This window comes from Canis aureus, chromosome 12 (genome assembly GCF_053574225.1).
Source record: "Canis aureus isolate CA01 chromosome 12, VMU_Caureus_v.1.0, whole genome shotgun sequence".
NCBI lineage: Eukaryota > Metazoa > Chordata > Mammalia > Carnivora > Canidae > Canis > Canis aureus.
Genome location: NC_135622.1, coordinates 29,944,710 through 29,960,286, shown reverse-complemented (window position 1 = coordinate 29,960,286; position 15,577 = coordinate 29,944,710). Strand labels below are relative to the sequence as shown.

General features: G+C 44.5%; 2 protein-coding genes and 1 long non-coding RNA gene across 9 annotated transcripts in view; 1 reads left to right on the top strand and 2 right to left on the bottom strand.

The window, feature by feature from the left end:
- LOC144280888 (uncharacterized) overlaps positions 1-2,746 on the bottom strand; it is a 20,399-nt gene extending 17,653 nt beyond the window's left edge. For both annotated transcript variants that reach the window (XM_077843368.1, XM_077843369.1), the window contains exon 1: positions 2,379-2,746. The gene's annotated coding sequence lies outside the window, so the exon portion shown is untranslated. The remainder of the gene's footprint in view (positions 1-2,378) is intronic.
- The window catches only part of ZNF514 (zinc finger protein 514), a 17,707-nt gene extending 2,130 nt beyond the window's left edge, over positions 1-15,577 (top strand). Inside the window, exons 1-5 of one of the 6 annotated variants that reach the window (XM_077843357.1) lie at positions 3,534-4,173; positions 5,652-5,707; positions 10,015-10,141; positions 10,481-10,564; positions 12,909-15,577. In XM_077843357.1, coding sequence (XP_077699483.1) covers positions 4,125-4,173; positions 5,652-5,707; positions 10,015-10,141; positions 10,481-10,564; positions 12,909-13,891 — 1,299 coding nt within the window. In that variant the 5' untranslated portion in view covers positions 3,534-4,124 and the 3' untranslated portion in view covers positions 13,892-15,577. Of the gene's footprint in view, positions 1-3,533; positions 4,174-5,618; positions 5,708-10,014; positions 10,142-10,480; positions 10,565-12,908 lie in introns of those variants that run through there. The other 5 variants (XM_077843359.1, XM_077843356.1, XM_077843360.1 and 2 more) reach the window with 5 other exon arrangements.
- Positions 3,119-3,478, bottom strand: LOC144280890 (uncharacterized). The gene is made up of 2 exons (XR_013349310.1): positions 3,364-3,478; positions 3,119-3,266 (listed from the first exon to the last, which is right to left on the bottom strand). It is a non-coding gene; the product is annotated as an uncharacterized LOC144280890 (long non-coding RNA).

Genomic DNA, 15,577 nt, shown 5'->3' with positions numbered 1-15,577 from the left:
CACCGAGCAGGGAGCCTGATACAGGGCTCTGTCCTAGGACCCTGACTGAATCACCAAGATGCTCCAAAAATTTCAACTGATTGGTGTAAAAGAGGAAGGATATATGGATACCAACTAACCAAGAAACAACATTTACCCACCAAGTCTAGAGTAAAACAGATTTCTGCTAGGCCCACCAGCTGTGAGCTCTGACAAACTTCAGGATGTTATGGCTATCTGCTGCTATGTAACAAACTACTCCGAACTTAGTAGCTTAAAACTTGTGTATCATGCTAATAGATTCTGTGGGTCAGGAATTTGGACAGGGCTCAGCAGCAATGGCTTGCTTCTGCTTCACCATTTTATGATTTCTGGACCCTCAGTTAGGAGGACTTAAATAGGCTTCTCCATTCGTGTCTGGTACCTGAATTGGCAGCCGTGGCTGGGCTCAGTTGGGACCATGGGCCAGAGTTTCTACTTGTAGTTTCTCTTTGTTCTTGGACTACCTCACAGTAGATGGTTTCAGGGTAATCAGGCAGGGTATATGGCTGCTCAGTGCTCCAAGAGAGTACCTCAGTGAGCAAAATAGAAGCCCCTTGGCCTTTTAGGACCTAGCCTTGAAAATCAGTAGTGTCACTTGTACACTATTGGTTGTACACTATTGGTTGAAGCAGTTACAAGCTTGGCCAGATTCAAAGGAAGACACCATATACCCATGACTGTGTGTCAAAGAATCTGTAACCATTAAAACAAACTTGCCACATAGGATTTCAGCCTTCCCCCTTTTATGGATGTTTCTCTATGAGAAGTAGGGATGGAGTGGAATGAAAAAAAAAAAAGATGGATTGCTTGTAATTAGGGACTCTGGCTAGTAGCTTTGCAGTGTCCCTATTTCAACCAATACTCCTCTGCCTCACAGTTCTGCTTGCCTGTATTACTTCCTAAGTTGCTTCTACCAGCAATCTTTGCTCTTCCTAGGCCACCTCTTGCAGTTGTAAGACTCTTCTTGGACACCTTTTGGCCTTATTTCTCTAAGCATCTCTTCATAGCTGCTGCTAACTGGTATTCTTTGTTCAGATCTACATCCTTCCAATATCTATCCACCTACCTACCTCTCTCACAGAAGAAAGCATCACCCCTTTATGTCATGGGGCCTTTTTAGAGGGGCTACCTTAGAAGAATAGCATGGCCCTTAGTGGTAATTTTTGTCACTCATTCTAAGGGGGAGGAGATGGTTACTCTTCTAGAAAAGAGGTTTGGCTACTTAGTAGTAATATTGTTTAGTTACTACTACTAGCTTTCTTTCCTGGAGTGCATGTGTATCATCAGAAGCTGGGTGATAGGGTGGGAGAGAAATAGGCACAATTTCACACTATACCTGAAAAACACTGCTTCTTTTCATACCCAAGTCTGATTCCAGATTGGAATGGCTTTCTATGTCTACGTTTTTGTTTTTGTAATACTTTTTTTCAAAATGGCCACCACTGGGCATCTTTAGTCCACCCTCAATGACTCCATATACCTGAGGCTTAATTGTGAACACGTTTCTGTTTTTACCATGGGGCTCCCAACCCAGGAAAGTTGGAGGTTGTGTGATGAGGGATGTCTGAGCACACAGAGGACCTGTAGAAAAATCTGTGCTTCAGTTTTGTCTTACAAAAGGACCTTTCAGGGATGCCTGGGTGGTTCTGGGCGTGGTCTGGGAGTTCTAGGATCAAGTCCCCACCTCAGGCTCCCCTTGAGGAGCCTGGTTCTCCCTCTTCCTATGTCTCTGCTTCTCTCTGTGTGTCCCCCATGAGTAAATAAAAAGCTTAAAAAAAAAAACCAAAAGGACCTTTCACATTTTTGTTTTTTATAATTAGTTCTTAAAATTGGGTAAGCCATCTCCTTCAGGCTAATTTGATTTAGAGATGTTCTTGCTACCTGTTCTTCCTCTGGGTAAACTACAGTTTATCAATATTATTCCTAAACTTTGTTGTTTCCCATTTTTTCTCTCCATCTTCCATGGAGAATAATAGAATAGAATAGAATTTTAGCTGGGCACATGTTTAAAGTACGTTTCTCTGCAGCTAAATGTGGGCAAGTGTTCTGGTATATAGCATGTAAATAGATGTGCTCTATAGTTCCTTAGGACAGCCTTCCTTACAGGACAGCTGGACTCGAGTACAAAGGGATGAACTCTTGATCCCCATGAAAACACAGATCTCAAGGTCTTAATACTGAGGTATAAAAGCCACTCTCAAAAGGTTACATACTGTATAATCCTATTTATATGACATTCCGGAAAAGGCAAAACTCTAGGGACAGAACAGAGCAGTGGTCACAAGGGTTGGAATGGGAGGAATGTTTGATTGCAAAGGAGCAGCAAAAGGGAATGTTGGGGTAATGCACAAACTTACCAGGTTGCTGGGGACCAGAGCTACTCTGAAAGTAGTTGACATCAAGTGGCACACCAGAGCACTATGGAAGAAGGGACATCCCTGTTAAGCTATTGATTAACTCCCCTGGGTAACAAATGTGTATCGTGACACAGGCCTTGGTTCAAGCTCTGTCCTAAATTTGAGGACCAAAATTTCAGATTCTGCAGCAGGCCAATGCCAAAAGGCCTGTCAGGGACAGGTGGCACCCCTCAAGTTAATCTGAAGCAGTTCTATTTCTATCTAGTCCTGCTAAGCTACCAATGAGATGAATTTTTTTTCCTCTCATTTGTCCATCTCTTCACCTTTTTAATTCCAGAGTCCAAAAGAGAACAGAAATTCCTGGGCCAGCCATGGTTTCCTGGCAGACGCCCCCCCCCCCACTCCCCCCCGCCCCCCGCCAGGTTCAGGAGCTCCCTCCCCACCCCAGAGGAAGAGGGCTTTCTTGTTGGGCACTTGCTGTGCCATCCTGGCCATGTGTACCACTATAGTGCCGGCAAAAAGTGACACAGAGATTGAAAGCAAGATGGGAAGATGGGAGGTTTTGCCCTGATTTAATGGGTTGTCCCTGAACCCCTAGATAGGGTCTACAATAAACCACTCTCAGTCCCCACAGGTCCCTTCTCTGGCCGAGGACTGCCACCGGGGAGCCGTTGTTTTAATATTCAGACCGTCTCTACATTTCTTTCAAGTCCTAAACGATACTCATTTCTGGAGCAGGAAGGAGTCCATGGTCCTTTATTCGAGAACTTGGGGCGGTGGGAAAAAGGCGGAGAGGCACGGGACAGCCTGTATAACAGCACTTCGTAGCTAGCGATGAGCCGTCAGTATCTCTTGCGCAGCCGGTAAGAATTATGCCCGGGGAACCTCCTGGAAATCAGTACAAATCAGGTAGGGCCCAGGCTTCTTTTTAAAAATTTCCAGTGGCTTCTGGCTGGACAGCCCCAAACCCCGCTACGGAGCCTACCATAGGGGCTGCTCCCAGTTCCTAGAGCGGGGTGGGAGCACAGCAGCTCCCAGGGACGCCGGGACCCAGCGCCCGAAACCCGGCGCTCGGGCTCCAGGGCGCAGGCGCGCTCGCCCCGCCCCGCCCCGCCCCGCCCCGCCGTCCCTCCCTCCTCTGACCTCCGCGCGGCGGCGCGTCTGCGCAGGCGCGGGACGGGTGTTGGGTCGGTACCGCGGCCGCGGTGGGCTCCACATTTTGTGGGCTCCGCGCCTTGGGGCGGGCAGGCCTGTGCTGGGCACGGCGCCCCAGTCCGTGACGGCGTTGGGAGAGCCCCTCCGCCTGCCCGCCTGCCCGCCTGCCCGCCTGCAGGGGCTGTGGAGGCCTGGAGCTGCGGGACAGAGTTGCAGGGCCGGTCCTTGCCCAGGGAGGCTCTCCCCTGAATCCCGGTTGTCCTAGGGCCGCGGAGGAGCACTGGGCCCCGAGGTCGCTGGTGGTGTGGTCGTCACTGTGGGTGTGGGTCCGCGTGGGAACGGGGTCCCAGAGCCTGGTCCCGAGGAGACGGGCGGCCGAGCGGGGCCAGCGGGCCCGGGTCGTGAGGGTCTGAGCGCGCGCCCGAAAGCGGGGAACCGCCCCGCCCGGGCGTCCGGCTTTCGCTGCCCTGCTCTGGTCCCCGCGGGTGGGCTGGACGTCTCCGCGCGCAGTGGGAATGCCCGGTGTCACCCAGCTTGCTCTCTGCTGCCCGAACCGAAGGGCTGAGGCCACAGGACAGAGATTTGGACCTAATGAAAGGACGTCGCCCCTTAGCCCCAGCTATGGACTCCACTGCATCAGGTTTGGCTCTCGAGGGTGCAGAGGGCCAGAAGCCCTTCTGGGGAGTTAGTAGCGGGCCGAGGCGCAGGACGACCCTAGGGAGAGGCCGGGGAACCCACTGATGGGGCAGAGGCTGCAGCCGCCTTCCCTGTGGTATTTCCTGATTTTTCAGGGCCAGGAGCATGAAGTCCCAGTGTCCAGACACTGTGGTAGAGGCCAGTCTTCCATGGCCACGGAAGACTTTCCAAAGGCCAGAGAGCAGGGAGGGTGGGAGAGGAGGCTGTGAGGGAGTGGCCCTTGGCCAGAGATCAGATGGCAGCGGGGCCATTTAGAGCCTCGCCATCATTTCCTTTATTGCTTCAATAAGTAGTGAGATTCCTCTAGTTCTGCTAGCTCAGCTGCGTAGGAGATTAGCAGTGTACATGGGGGGTACCTCCTCTAGACACCCTTTCATTAGTATTAGGGACCGGGCAAACCAGGTGACCCAGGAGGTTTTAAGCCATTCCTTTGTAAATTTAGAATCTCCTGTCCTTCATCAAATGGGCATTTTAATTTGATTTCTCATTCTTCACACAGTGTCAAGTTCGCAAGACTGGCCAAAAGAACTGGGCCACATCTTAGAGACTACCACCCCCCATGTATTCCTTTATGCTCTGTGTTCTGTAGACCATCAGCACAGGAATCATCTCGAAACTCTTTAAAGATGCAGACTCTCAGGCCGTACACATCCACTGAATGAGAGTCTGTTTAATGAGATCCTCAGGAATCCGTACACACATTAAAGTTTGAGAAGTGCTGACCTATATTATACTATGTTGCCTGCCACTTCCATGCTTCTGTTTTTGTTAGCTATAATCACTACTCTGGTATGGCTGGTGTTAGTTGTTTGTATTCAGGCTTTAAAAACAGTATGAAACAAAACTCTATCATAGAAGGACTTGCAAAATGTGCTTACAGAGACCTACTGGTGCTTGGGAACTCAGGAAGAGTTGACCTTTGACCTGGGCTCCCAAGGATAAGGGGAAAGGTGTAACTTCTTTTCCTTAAAGTCTATATCCCTCTCTGGCTGTGCCTTGGGCCTTGTCTTGTATTCTTAACCTGTCTTACACGGCAGGCTAGATTTAAAGTTCCTTGAAAGTCTTCTCCATGTTTATGTTTTAAAAAGGCCTAGTAGAGGACCTATATGTTGGATGCCCAGTAAACAACTATCCAATGGAGTGGCCAGACTATAGTGATACTTCAGTTACTTGCAGCCTGCTGTGGCCTTTGGACAGGGGAGTGGAGTGTTGTGTACTTCTCCCTTGTGTGGGATAGCTAGAGGCTGCCCCTCAGTTCCCTTTAACCCAGCTCTGTCCCCAGAACCATGGAGGTGACACATTGACTCTTCAGGGATCTCCAGCCTGGGGAGTCTGGGAGCTGCAAAGGCCATAGGGTTAGCCTTCCTTATGCTCCTTTCGCCTTCCTAGTTCTCCCTTCTCAGGACCCTGCTCTTCCTCCAGAGAGATACCCAGGAGAAAAGGGAACAACCAGTTTATTCCTGAAAGCCAGGCCCCAGGTGAGTTGGGGTTCTCTTCATTTTTCCTCAAATTACTGAACTATGGATGTCTTTGCCTCCTTTTCTCTGAGGCCTCTTTGTTCGCCAGACTGACCCCAATTCCTGCTCTGCAGGAGGCTGAGCTCATCAAGGTGGATGCTGGCCTCGCCATCCCTTTCCAGAACCCTTTCCCCTCTGCTCAGTATGCAGTCAGATCCTGTGATTTATTTCTGTCATGAGCACTGCAGTGAGTACCAAGTAATGTGAGAGATCCTTGGCCTTGAAAATGTGTCACTACCACAGAAAGGGGAGGACTCTGGTGCTCAGGATGCAGCCCCAGTCACAGTAAGGATATCTGTGGTTAATGACGGAGAGGAGTGGCACAGATAGGCCTTTCCTTCAAGGTTTAGTGAAAGAATAACCCTGTGTTGGAGAGGTTGGGGGAAGGCTTATGGAGAAGAGGGGACAAGGAGGTCTGAAGGTATGGAGGCTGTGTCCTTGTTCCAATGTTATCTTCCTGGATTAGTGAGGAAATAGACTTAACTTACTACTTCCTGGCTGGGAGACTCACCTAACTTCTCCATGCATTGTTTTTGCCAACTGTAGAATGAGGATGGTAATCACATTAATGATAGTGATAAAAACAGCAATAGCCATTATGTACTCAAAACCAAATATGTATCAGGAACTACTCTACACAACTTACTTATACTGCCTCATTTCATCTTTCAAACATTCTCATTTTGAAGAGTGGCAACTTAGGCACAGAGAGGTAACCAAGAAAATCAAGGCGCAGAGAGATAAAGTAACTTGTTCATGGTTATCTAGCTCATAAGAAAGGCATCCTAGTTTCAGATCCAGGTTGTCTGGCTCTAAGATCTTAACCACTCAATAATGCAATTACCTCATATTTTTGCTGGAGTCTTCCGGCAAATAGTAATTGCTTAGTCCTTGTCAGCTTCAGCTGTGATGGAGGTAGAGGAGGTAATGGTGACTGATTCCGAAGTGGATTCAAATTTGGCTGTAGTAGGCTGGAGAACCAAGTGGAGGGCTGTGGATGCCAGCCTGCGTTGTTTCCTAGCACACAATATGGTAGTTTATGTATTCTAGCTTAAGGATAGACACTTGAGTTTAATCTTCTAGCCAGTAGGGGAACCCCCACCAATAGGGAATTCTTACAAATAACTAGTAGAGTAATAAATAGAGTTTAAACCTCTTTGGCCTCAATGTAGAGATTCAGAGTTTTATCAGCTTAATTTAGTTATGTGGTAATAACAATGGCCTGTAGACCTCAATGGCTCATAGTAACAAAGGTGTATTTCTTCTTTATATTACATATCAGTAGTGGATGAGCTGTGATTGCTCCAACCCTCTTTGCTCTGGGATTAAGGCTGAAAGATCAACCCTGTGCTGGGATATGTTATGTAGCAGGGAAAAGTGCAATGTCAGAACCAGGAAGTGGTTCTGGCTTCTGCCCAGAAGGGGCAGGTGTTGCTTCTGCCCACAACCCTTTGGCTGAAGCAAGTCATGTGACAAGCCTAACTAACATCATTGAAGTGGGAGGTATAAGCCTCCCATAGTGAGGGGTGCCAGAGGAGGGGCAGTGAATATTTCGAACACATAATTAGTCTAATACGGTCTCTTTTTTTTTTTTTTTTTTTTTTTTAATACGGTCTCTTTTCTTACAAATATTCACTTCCCTTCCTCCACACAAATTCTCTCCTCAAGATAACCCAAAACTCCATTTAGTTAACTAGTAGGAGCATCAAGATCAAAGTCATGGATGGTGTGATGGCCTCACCTTCAGGTCTGGATGTTTCTCCTTTGGATCTGGAGACAATGAGCTTAAAGGACAAATTGCCTCAATCCATATACTCAATGTACAGTGGAACAATGGAGATAGGATAATCATAATAAGCATCCCTATTCAGAATGGGGAAGCATGGGGGGAGCCCAGCAGTCTCAGGTCCATAGCAACTATGAAATTCCACTTGGCAGACTTGGTGAGCCCCACTGATCTCAGGATTGGGAAGTCTTTTGGTTAAGTCCTGGTTCTCCTTCCTAGGTGGAGCTCCTCAGTCCAGTGTTCCCCTTAGCTCTTGGCTCTGCTCCCAAGTTCCTTTTGCAGTATCCTCCTTGGACAATGAAATTATTTTGGAGAATAATGTCACTTGAGGGCTAAGCAGGTTTTTCATCCTGCCTGAGGAGGTTGATGGCCCAAGAATTTTCTCAAGTCACAGACTTTCAGTGTAACTCTTGAACTGTAATCAGCTTTTAATCTATTTGTTTTCTATCATTTCTATATGTCAACAGTTTAACCCAGAGTTCTTTTTTTAATATGCTCCTTTCTTTAGGCTTAATTATGGAGCTTGGGTGTTATCTCGGGACAACCATTCTTAGTCACTAAGCAATTTAGTTGCCCTGAAAGGGATTTCTTGGGAGCTATCTGAAATTATTCAGAGATTTAAACAAAAGGTTTGACTACCACACTCATGATTTGGTTCTTCCCTTAGGTTGAATTTTAATAATCTTTTGTCATGCAAAAGCCCTATCTATGTTGCCTTTGACCAATTGGAAACGATAATTGGTTAAATCTCTAACTCTGCAAGTCTTGAAATTTCTGGACACTTTCTTTTGCTTTCCTTTTTTATTTTTGTCAAACTGGTAAACTCTTGAGCTCATTTCTTTTTCTTGTAGTATTTTGTCAAATTCTGCCAATAACAAGCAACTCACACTACTGATGTCCTAGCCTCTTCTTAAACATCACAAGTTCATGCTTATATTGTCCATCTTTCCAGTTATTGCAGACAACTGTTTTAGCACACATTCCACCGCCAAATTACATGGGCTGCCATCTCACCAATAAGTTTCTTTACTACCTGGCCCTGAAGCCAAAGTCACATGTTCTAGGGTTTTTGTTATGGTGGAACCCTATATTGAGTACCAGTTTTTTAATGAGTCACTTTAGGCTAGTTATGCTGTAATAACAGCAAATCCTCAAAGACTTATACCAACAAAGGTTTATATCTTGCCTGCATTACATGTTTTACATTCCATTTGGGAAAGCAGATTATTTGAATACCACTAGGTCAGTGGGGCTGGGAACTCAATCCTGTAGGGAGAGCCAGTGACTATTTTGAACAAATAGTAGTGAGTTTTCCATATTTTATATTTTGGACAGACTTTCGTGTTAATGTAAAATTTTACTTTGACTTATCCAATGGAATCAATGCCTAAATGGGATTTGATTTCTAAACATATTTTGGAAAAAGTAAATTTATACTGCCTTCATTTATCTGCATTCTAGTTCAGATATGTGGATTATTAAACAGTGTAAGTCAACTGGGACGTGTTCTAATTGCTGTTAGACGATGACAGGATAGTTCTGGCTGGGACCCCCAGAAAGTTGTACCTTATGGGGACCTGGGATCCAGGGTCTCTCACTGTCAATTTTGCACATTCAGGAACTGAATGAGTAGGAATTAAAAAGTGAATAGGCTTTGGGGGAGAGGATTCATGGTAATCCAACTCACAAAAGGCTTAACTGATTTATTATAAGGCCACTTGATATACTTCTGCTGAACTGTGTGCCTGTACTAGTGGGAGGGGGTGATAAATTATAAATCCCAAATTATTTGATTTGGACTTAGTAAAATTGTCATTAAAATTATAGGTCACATATTTCAAAAACAGGAGACTGCTGATACTAGTGCATTTGAGAATGCAAAACGGGCCCCTAGGTGGCCCAGTTGGTTAAGTATCAAACTCTTGGTTTGGGCTCAGGTCATCATCTCAGGGTCTTGGGATTGAGCCTCATGTCAGGCTCCAAGCTCAGTGAGGAGCCTGCTGGAGTTTCTCTGTCCCTCTCCCTCTGCCCCTCCCACACTCACTCACATGCTCTCACAAATAAGTAGATATTTTTTTTTTTTAAAGAATGAAAAACGTATTAGTCTGTTCCTTCTAGTTGATTCTAATTAAATGCAGCTAATTTGAGAGTAAAACCTGTTGAAAATGGATTGCATTTTTCCCTTACCTAAGCAGAATGTTTCTACAGGCCAGATTCCCTTGAGGTCCTAATTCTATTTCTAAGCACCATGATATTGACAAAAGTGGGCATTGGATAGAATACCAAATAGTAAGGACAATACAATCCCTAGAGCAGCTTAAAATATTTTTGAGATGACAAAACCCAAAACGGGGCATTGGGATAGCTAGGAACTCTTGGAATCCCTTGTACATCCTAAGGTTCTACTCAGACACCACCCTCTCTTCTCCTCAGGGCTGTTAGTGCACTCCCTAAGGGTCCAAGGGTGTTTTCTATGTTTCAGGATCTGATGACATTCGAGGATGTAGCTGTGGAATTCACCCAGTGGGAATGGGGGCAGCTGAACCCTGCTCAGAAGGACCTGTACAGTGAAGTGATGCTGGAGAACTTCAAGAACCTGGCCTCTCTGGGTGAGCTCGGCTCCTCCAAAGCCCAAAGTCTGCCCATTAGGCCTGCCATCTTTATTTCATTGGTGTTTAAAAACTTGGAGTTTCTAGGCCTCTTGGCTGAGTTTTGCCCTGGGGTTATGGAATCAGACATTTACACTGTCTTTGGGGTCCTCATGCCTAAGAAAGGTCCTGTTCCATATGAAATTGTAATAAGTTTCATGATTCTGCTCCTAATGTTTTACAATGCCTATTCTTTGGAGACTCTCCACACCTACAGTATTTCTCCCCCAGAAAGACCTAGGGCCAAGCCCTTGGCCTCTAACATATGCAGTCATGGTCCTTTTCTTTTTCTACCGTCAGGGCTTCCAGTGTCTAAACCATATGTGATCTCCCAGTTGGAGGAAGGGAAAGAGCCCTGTGTGTTAGAGGGAGAAATGTCAACAGGTGAGTGAGTGAGACCTAAGCAGCATCACACATAGTAAGAACCAGCCATGGGCGAGAAGTTTTCCTGAGCCCTTGGGGGTCAGGGGGCTCTCCTTTGAGGTGAGGCCACTTGTCAGGAGCCCTCCACTGCAGTATTTTAAATACTCTTCGGCTTTTGTAATTATATCTGGTGTCAGAAGAAGAGATGTTCATTTTCTTCTCTAGCATTTATGCTTTCTTTGATACCTATCTCTGCCCACCCCTTCTGGGTTCTTGGAGCCACTCAGCATCACTAGATGTCACATGGGTAATGTTGGATGGAATCTAAGGACTGACAGTTGTAAATGGCCAGGCTATCCTGTATCAGCAGGGTTAAGAGAGTGAAAGACCAAACAGTGCAGCTGAGTGGCCTATATATTAAAGAGTTATAGGCAAGGACAGACAGGTGGATGTCAAGATCAAGGTGAAGACCTTCAAGTTTGATTAAGCTGAGCTTCAACAGAGCTGGTTCCAGGAACAAAGATTACTCCCTGCTGTCTGTTGTCATTTCTTTGAGACCATGCATTCCTAGGTGACTTGAGAGTACTTGACAGGTCTCACCTCTTGGAGCAGAATTCTGGACCCACCTGCCATGTGTAGTTCAAGCACACTGGAGGAAGGTGACAGTCTGTGCCAATGTCTATCTCTGAGATAGAATCATAGCCCTGGATCAGAGGTAAATCTCAGTGCTCAAATCCTGGGAGCACAGGCTGGGCCTCATTTTTTAAGAATTATTTTTATTTTTTTTTAAGATTTTATTTATTCATTTGAGAGAGAGAGAGAGAGAAACAGACCACAATCAGGGGGAATGGCAAGGAGGGGAGGGTGGGGGGAGGAGGAGTCTCCCCATTGAGCTGGGAGCCCGATGTGGAGCTTGATTCCTGGACCTGGAGATCATGACCTGAGCCCAAGGCAGACACTTAACCATCTGAGCCACCCAGGTGCCCCCAGGCTGGGCCTCATTAAAGGAGCCTAGAAGAGAGGACAGAGAGGGAACTTGCTGATCCCTGCCTCATGAATATTTTCTTGATCTTTTTGATCCAGAATGGGAACAAGGGTATGACCTGTTGATCTAGTCTTAAGATAAATATGTCTGCTGACAGTGCTCTACAAACATGGCTGTTTCAGAATCTCTCAGGGAGCTTCTTGAACATCCAGATTTCCAGGGGTCACATAAGACCTACTGACTTAGAATCTGGCATCACTAGTCATTTACCTCTTCAGAAGTGTTATTTTTAAAAAAAGATTTATTTATTCATGAGAGAGAGAAAGAGAGAGGCAGAGACACAGGCAGACGGAGAAGCAGGCCCCATGCAGGGAGCCTGACACAGGACTCGATCCTGGGACTCCAGGATCATGCCCTAGGCCAAAGGCAGGCACTAAACTGCTGAGCCACCCAGGCATCCCAGAAGTGTTATTATTGTACTAGTTTTCTACTGTTGCTGAAACAGACTAATACAATGACTTTAAACAATACAAGTTTATTAACAGTTCATAGGTCAGAAGTCTGACATGGATCTCACATAAGATGTCAGTAAGAGGTGTTTTCCTTTCTGGAGTGGCTAGGGGAGAATCTGTTTTCTGCTCATTTGAATTGTTGGCAGAAGCAATTTCTTGCAGTTGTGAAACTGAGATCCTTGTTTTCTTGTTGGCTGCAGACTGAGGAATGTTTCCAGCTTCTAGAGACTGCTACATTCCTTGGCTCATTGATGCCCTTCCTCCACCTTCAAAGCCAGAAGTGGTGGGCTGAATCCTTCTCACACCACATCTCTCTGACCCAGCCAGGAAATGTTCTCTGATTTTAAGGATTTATGTAATTAGATTGAGCCCACTGAATAATCCAGGATAATCTCCCCATCTAAAGGTGTGGGCCCTTAATCACATCTGCAAAGTCCCTTTTATCATGTAAAGTAACATATTTACAAGTTCTTGGGATTAGGGCATGGATGTCTTTGGGGGAGAATTATTCTGTCTATCTTAATTATATACAGTAATACAATATATTACTGAGGTGCTGAGGGGACTTTGTGGAGAACATCTTCCTACCATCTTCTCATCTTTATGATCTTTGGATTTACCTTATGTACTGGAATCCAAACACTGTTTTTTCAGATTTTCCTAATCTCCATTCACTTGCTTATCACTTCTTGATAACTTCAAAACCTTCTTTGGACATATACTATTTTTGAAAGAAACTGTATATGTCTCAGATATTATTTTAAAACTTTATTATCTTACATCCATTATAGGACTTCCTCTGGGCACATGGAATAAGTAATGCTAAAATGTTGGGGTTTTTTTGTTTTTGTTTTTTTTTCCCCCTCAGACTGGGAGAAAAAGCCTAAAGTCAAAGAATCAGTACTAAATCAGGGAATTTCCAAAGAAGATTTACTCCAGACAACACCAGTGGAAAAACATATCAGAGATGAACTCTGCTTCTGCCAACTGAAAGCAACCCGTGGTCATGATGACCAATTAGAGATACATCCAAAAGACCAGGAGACCCATCTGAAAGAAATATCAATCACTCACAAATCTACTACCCTAAGGACAGATCATGAATGGAGTGAACTTGGGAGAAGTTTAGGCTTAAGATCAGTCTTTGCTAATCAACACAGTGTTCTTATAAGAGAAGGATCCTATAAAAGTGATACAGAATTCAGACAGACTTCAGGGAGAAATAACTCCCCAAGAACCCATCCAGGGAAGAAACCTTGTAAATGTAATGAATGTGGGAAGTCTTTCCATTTCCAATCAGAACTTAGGCGCCATCAGAGATGTCACACTGGAGAAAAGCCCTATGAATGCAGTGAATGTGGAAGAGCCTTTGGTCATATTTCATCCCTTATTAAACATCAGAGAACTCATACTGGAGAAAAGCCCTATGAATGCAGTGAATGTGGGAGAGCCTTCAGCCAGAGTTCATCTCTTGTTCTACATTATAGATTTCATACTGGAGAGAAACCTTACAAATGTAATGAGTGTGGGAGAGCCTTTGGTCATACTTCATCCCTTATTAAACATCAGAGAACTCACACTGGAGAAAAGCCCTATGAATGCAGGGAATGTGGGCGAACGTTCAGCCAGAGCTCATCTCTCATCGTACATTATAGATTTCATACTGGAGAGAAACCTTACCAATGTAATAAATGTGGGAGAGCCTTCAGCCAGAGTTCCTCTCTCACTCAACATTATAGATTTCATACTGGAGAGAAACCCTACAAATGTAATGAATGTGGGAGAGCCTTTGCTCATACTGCATCTCTTATTAAACATCAGAAAAGTCATGCTGGAAAAAAAGCCATATAAATTCAGTGAATGTAGGAAGCTGGAGTGCACACATTACTCACATGACACACTGGAGGGAGATCTTGCATGTGTGATGTATGTGGGAAGACTTTTGGTTGAAAAACATGTCTTAAAAAAAAAGAAAAACATGTCTTATTCAACATCAGACAGTACATGCTAAAGAGAAGCTCTATTGATGTCAAGAGAGAAGGTGGGCTTTCAGAGAAGCCATATTGGTGAGAAGTCAAGTAGATGTGACTGATTTGGAAAGGCTTTTGTCAGGGGACACACATTATTCAACATCAGACAGTTTCTACTGGCCAGAGAAACCTTATCAGTGCAATGAGTATGACACAGCCTTCAGTCACATTTTATTCAGTAAGTAAGTAAATAAATAAATAAATAAATAAATAAATAAATAAATATCATGTAACTCAAACTGGAGAGAGACTGCAAGTGTGATAAAAGCCATCTGTGATACTTCTCTAAGCACCAAGAACACATACAAAAGAGAAGCCCTTTGAAAGCAATAAGTGTGGGAAGGCCTTCTAGTAGAGCTCATCTCTTAATAAACATCAGACAATTTATTCTTGAGAAAAACACTATGGAAATGATGAATGTGGGAGAGACTTCAGCCAAATCTCTTTCCTTTATAAATATCAGTGAATTCACCCTGCTAGAAACCCTGGGAATGTATTGCATGTGGAAAAGCCATTGGCATATGTTCCATTCACTCTGCACATCAGAGAATGTGCACTAGAGTGACTCTGAATTTGGTGAGACTGGGAAAACCCGCTAGTATAGTTCAGGCTTCAGCATACACTAAGACTTTACTCCAAAGAGAAACCCTGGGAACTTAACAAATGTGGGGGAAGTTCCTTTCAGACTTGAGATTCATAAAACAAGAGCTGAAAGGAATCTGAGAAATCAACTGATTTGGTGATTTCCTGCCTGGTGGAGGCTCTCTATAACTGCACTGTGCTTCACCTCCCCATCCTGTTACTGATGGGAGCAGAGGTGTTATTGTGTGGGTGAAGAGAATGGAGGCTGAACAAGATGGAGAGCCACCAGTGATGTAGCTCCACCCTATTTTAGGGCTAAGAAAACATCTGAAAATACCATGCACTGGGCTGGGCCTCTTTCCTTCTGGTTCACAGCTGTGGTTTTGAGATTGAGAGACTTAAGGTCTTCTGTACAAAACCCCATGCACTAAATGTTACCTCTAAGAGGCAATGGAGTGGTATTTTTAAAGTTTGACCAAAAGACAATTTTTATTAAATCTTTATGCTGTGAGATTTGGAATTTTTGAAATAAAATGAAATCTTTTTAAACGTTAAAATCATTAAAATATGTGTAAAAAAATAAAAACTTCAAAAACATTATTCTTAGTGAAAGCCAGATACCAGACACCATGTATTGCATAGTTCCATTTATAGGAAATGTCCTGAAATGGCAAAATCCTCAGAGGCAAAATAGATTAGTGGTTGCCTGGTGCTGGGAGAAGCAACTGGGAGTAAATGCAGATGTTACAAAGAATCTTACTGGGGTAATGCAAATGTCCTAAAACTGGTTTATGGTGATGGTTGAACAAAATCATTGAATTGTGCACACAAAATGGGTAAAATTTATGGTATGTAAATTACACCTCAGTAAAAGTGTTTTCATAAAATATCAAATACACAGATACACCAACTATTGCTAAACTAC